This window comes from Cajanus cajan, chromosome 9 (genome assembly GCF_000230855.2).
Source record: "Cajanus cajan strain Asha chromosome 9, NIPB_CcT2T_4, whole genome shotgun sequence".
NCBI lineage: Eukaryota > Viridiplantae > Streptophyta > Magnoliopsida > Fabales > Fabaceae > Cajanus > Cajanus cajan.
This window is the reverse complement of record NC_138525.1, coordinates 31,540,165-31,543,987: the sequence shown is the minus strand read 5'-3', so window position 1 is coordinate 31,543,987 and position 3,823 is coordinate 31,540,165. Positions and strand designations below refer to the sequence as shown.

The 3,823-nt window shown below is 49.3% G+C and overlaps 1 protein-coding gene across 1 annotated transcript; it reads left to right on the top strand.

Annotated features, from left to right (window-relative positions):
- Positions 1-308: 308 nt before the first annotated feature.
- On the top strand, positions 309-1,473 carry LOC145952081 (uncharacterized). The gene is made up of 2 exons (XM_083064304.1): positions 309-450; positions 1,178-1,473. Exons 1-2 carry the CDS (start codon positions 309-311, stop codon positions 1,471-1,473), a joined length of 438 nt encoding a protein of 145 aa, XP_082920430.1.
- Positions 1,474-3,823: the final 2,350 nt, after the last annotated feature.

Below are 3,823 nucleotides of genomic sequence, written 5' to 3'. Positions count from 1 at the left end.
ACTCAGGAAAGTGGCGGATGTGCGTCGACTACACCGACTTGAATAGAGCATGCCCCAAGGACTCATACCCCTTGCCGAGCATTGATAGGTTGGTAGACGGAGCATCCGGGCACGCCCTCCTCAGTTTCCTCGACGCCCACTCCAGGTACAACCAGATAATGATGTACCCACCTGACGAGGTGCATACATCTTTCATCACCGATCACGTCAATTACTGCTACCGAGTGATGCCTTTCGGTCTCAAGAACGCAGGGGCCACTTACCAACGCCTGATGGACAAAGTTTTCCACCAGTAGATCGGGCGTAACATGGAAGTATATGTTGACGACATGGTGGTCAAAACCACCTCGGCCACGGACCATGCTGCCGATCTCGCCGAGGTGTTCGGCCAGATCACGAGACACAACATGTGTCTCAATCCAGAGAAGTGCGTCTTCGGTGTCCAAGGAGGTAAGTTCCTTGGTTTCATGATCACTAGCAGGGGGATCGAGGCCAACCCGGAAAAGTGCAAAGCCATCATTCAGATGCAGAGTCCCCAGACCGTGAAAGATGTCCAGCACCTGGCAGGAGGGCTAGTCTCCCTTTCCCATTTTATCCCCAGGCTGGCAGACAAGGCAGGACCCATCTTCACCCTGCTACGAAAGCTGAAGAACTTCGAATGGACGGACCAATGCGAGGAGGCTTTCAAAAGCTTCAAAACCTTTCTCACAACCCTGCCAATCCTGTAGAGGCCGAATCACAAAACTGACCTCCTCCTCTACTTGGCCGTAGCAGAAAATGCCATCAGTGCAGTTATAGTACAAGAGCACCAGAAAGTGCAGACGCCGATGTACTTCATCAGCCGGGTCCTCCAAGACACGGAGAAGCGGTAGCAGATGATCGAGAAGTTGGCACTAGCACTTGTCACCGCAGCTCGACGCCTTCGACCTTACTTCCAAAGCCATCAAGTAGTCGTTAAGACTGACAACCCAATCAAGCAGATCTTGAGAAAGCCAGAGCTCGCCGGATGGATGATAGCCTGGTCGGTAGAATTGTCCAAGTTCGGCATCTAGTACGAAAGTCGCGGTGCCCTGAAAGCCCAAATGCCTGGTTGACTTCGTAGCCGAGCTCACGCCTACCTCAGCCGAGGAACCACAGAAATGGACTTTACACGTTGATGGGTCCTCCAACTCTAAAGGTGGTGGTGCAGGTATCATCTTGGAAGGACCGAACCAAGTCACTCTAGAGCAATCTCTAAAGTTTAGCTTCAAGGTGACCAACAACCAGGCAGAGTATGAGGCACTTCTCGCAGGGCTAAGGTTGGCCCATGATCTCGGAGCTCGGAGAGTGAGTTGCAACAGCGACTCGAAACTCATGGTAGAGCAGCTCAGCGGAACATACCAGACCAAGGACGTTCTCCTCCAGCGGTATTTTCACATGGCATCACAACAGATCTCGTCCTTCGACGAGTTCACTATACAGCATGTACCATGAGAACAGAACACCAGAGCCGACCTCCTATCAAAGCTCGCCAGTACCAAACGCCCTGGACAACATCGGACCATCATTCAGGAGACCTTGCACTCACCCAGCCTGGACGACAAGGTCGTCAACACTAGCGACAGTGAAGACCAGGGATGGATGACAGGCATCTAGAGCTACTTGAAGGCAGGAGTTTTGCCCGAGGACAAGGACGAAGCTCGGAAGATGAGGTTGAGGTCGGCCAAGTTCGTGATCATTGGTGACGAACTATTCAAGCGTGGCATCTCCACCCCACTGCTCAAATTCTTAACTGCACCTCAGGCAGCCTATGACATCGAGGAGATCCATCGAGGCATATGTGGCATGCATTCCGGAGCACGCTCAATGGCGACCAGAGTACTCCGAGCAGGAAACTACTGGACCACTTTGAAATCAGACTGCCAGGACTACGTACAGAATTGCAAAGAGTGCCAAGAGTTCGGCAACGCGCATCGACAGCCACCCGAAACTCTCCACCAGATGATGTCGTCGTGGCCTTTCGCCTAGTGGGGAATGGACATCCTAGGACCATTCCCCCCAGCGAAGGGCCAACTCAAGTTCCTCCTGGTGGCAATCGACTACTTCACCAAGTGGATTGAGGCATGCCCACTTGCTAAGATCACCACTGAGAACATACGGAAATTCACCTGGAAGAATATCGTATGCAGGTTAGCGATACCTCATTCCCTTGTTACTGACAACGGCCGGCAGTTCATTGCGCAGGGCTTCAAAGACTTTCTTCGGGAACTCGGAATCAAGCATCTTCTGACCTCGGTGGAACACCCGCAAACAAATGGTCAAGCCAAAGCAGCTAATAAGGTGATACTCCGAGTACTCAAAAAGTGCCTCAGGAACGCCAAGGGGCAATGGGCCGACGAGCTTCCCAGCATCCTCTAGGCGTATCATTGCACCCCCCCCAGTCAACAACGCAAGAAATGCCTTACAAGCTGACTTACGGAATGCTCAAGTCTTCAACAGCGAGCAGAATGCTCAAGAATTAGTATCCGACCTCGACTTAGTTGACGAGCTCAGAGACGAAGCTCAAATCCATGAAGAAACCTGCAAGCTCCGAGCTTCCAGAAGATACAATACGCGAGTGCGGCCTCGATCTTTCTGAGTTGGCGACTTGGTGTGGCGTTTGCTAGGCGAAGCTCGGAAAGACACATCAGATGGAAAGCTTGCACCCTCCTGGGGTGGTCCATTCCGAGTTGTAGAGAACTTGGAGAACGGAGCATACTGATTAGAAGAACTCAGCGGAAAACCCATACCGCGAACTTGGAATGCCACGCATCTCAAGTTTTACTTCAGTTAAACTTAGTATGAATGAGCTGTGCACTCTTTTCCCGCCTCAGTCTTTTATCCCAAAAAATAAAAGAATGGGTTTTGGCTGAGAGGGTTTTTAATGAGGCAAATTTACATAATTAATGAAATGACTCATTCTTTTCATTTACATTCTCCTAGCTTTAAGTCATCATACCATAAAATGTTTCATGTTAGGCCGACGTCGAATCCGAACCTTGACAAAACTTGTCTCACTTGACGCCGAGGTCGAATTCGAACCTTGGTCCGACTTATCTTACCCCTAGTTAAGGACGAGTTTGAGCCTTAACACAACATGTTTTACTATACGCCAAGGTCGAATTCGAACCATTGGACCGACTTATCTCGCTATTAAGCAAGGTCGAGTACGAACCCCGAATACGTTTCGCTTAAAGGTCGAGTCCGAACCTTGGCATAAAAAACTCAAGGTCGAGTTCGAACCTTGGAATAGACAACTCAAGGTCGAGTCCGAACCTTGGCATAAACAACTAAAGGTCGAGTCCGAACCTTGGCATAAAAAACTCAAGGTCGAGTTCGAACCTTGGAATAGACAACTCAAGGTCGAGTTTGAACCTTGGCATAAACAACTAAAGGTCGAGTCTGAACCTTGGCATAAACAACTCAAGGTCGAATTCGAACCTTGGAATAGACAATTCAAGGTCGAGTTCGAACCTTGGAATAGACAACTCAAGGTTGAGTTCGAACCTAGGCATAATCAATCCAAGGTCGAGTTCGAACCTCGGTATAATCCATTCGAGGTCAAGTTCGAACCTCACTGCGGAACATCTCAATCTCATCCAAGGTCGGATTTGATCCTTGGAACAAATCGCTTCGTCTTAAATCGGGTCTAAGCACCACAAAGAACAATGAAGCACAGCAATTGCTGAACTTGTTTTCAATTCGCGCAAACAGGAAAAAATCAAGTCTAAACGCGGAGACAAAGAAAAATGCAACAGCAAATAAGAAACAAATATATATACACAACAATGTTTGCAGAGTCAAA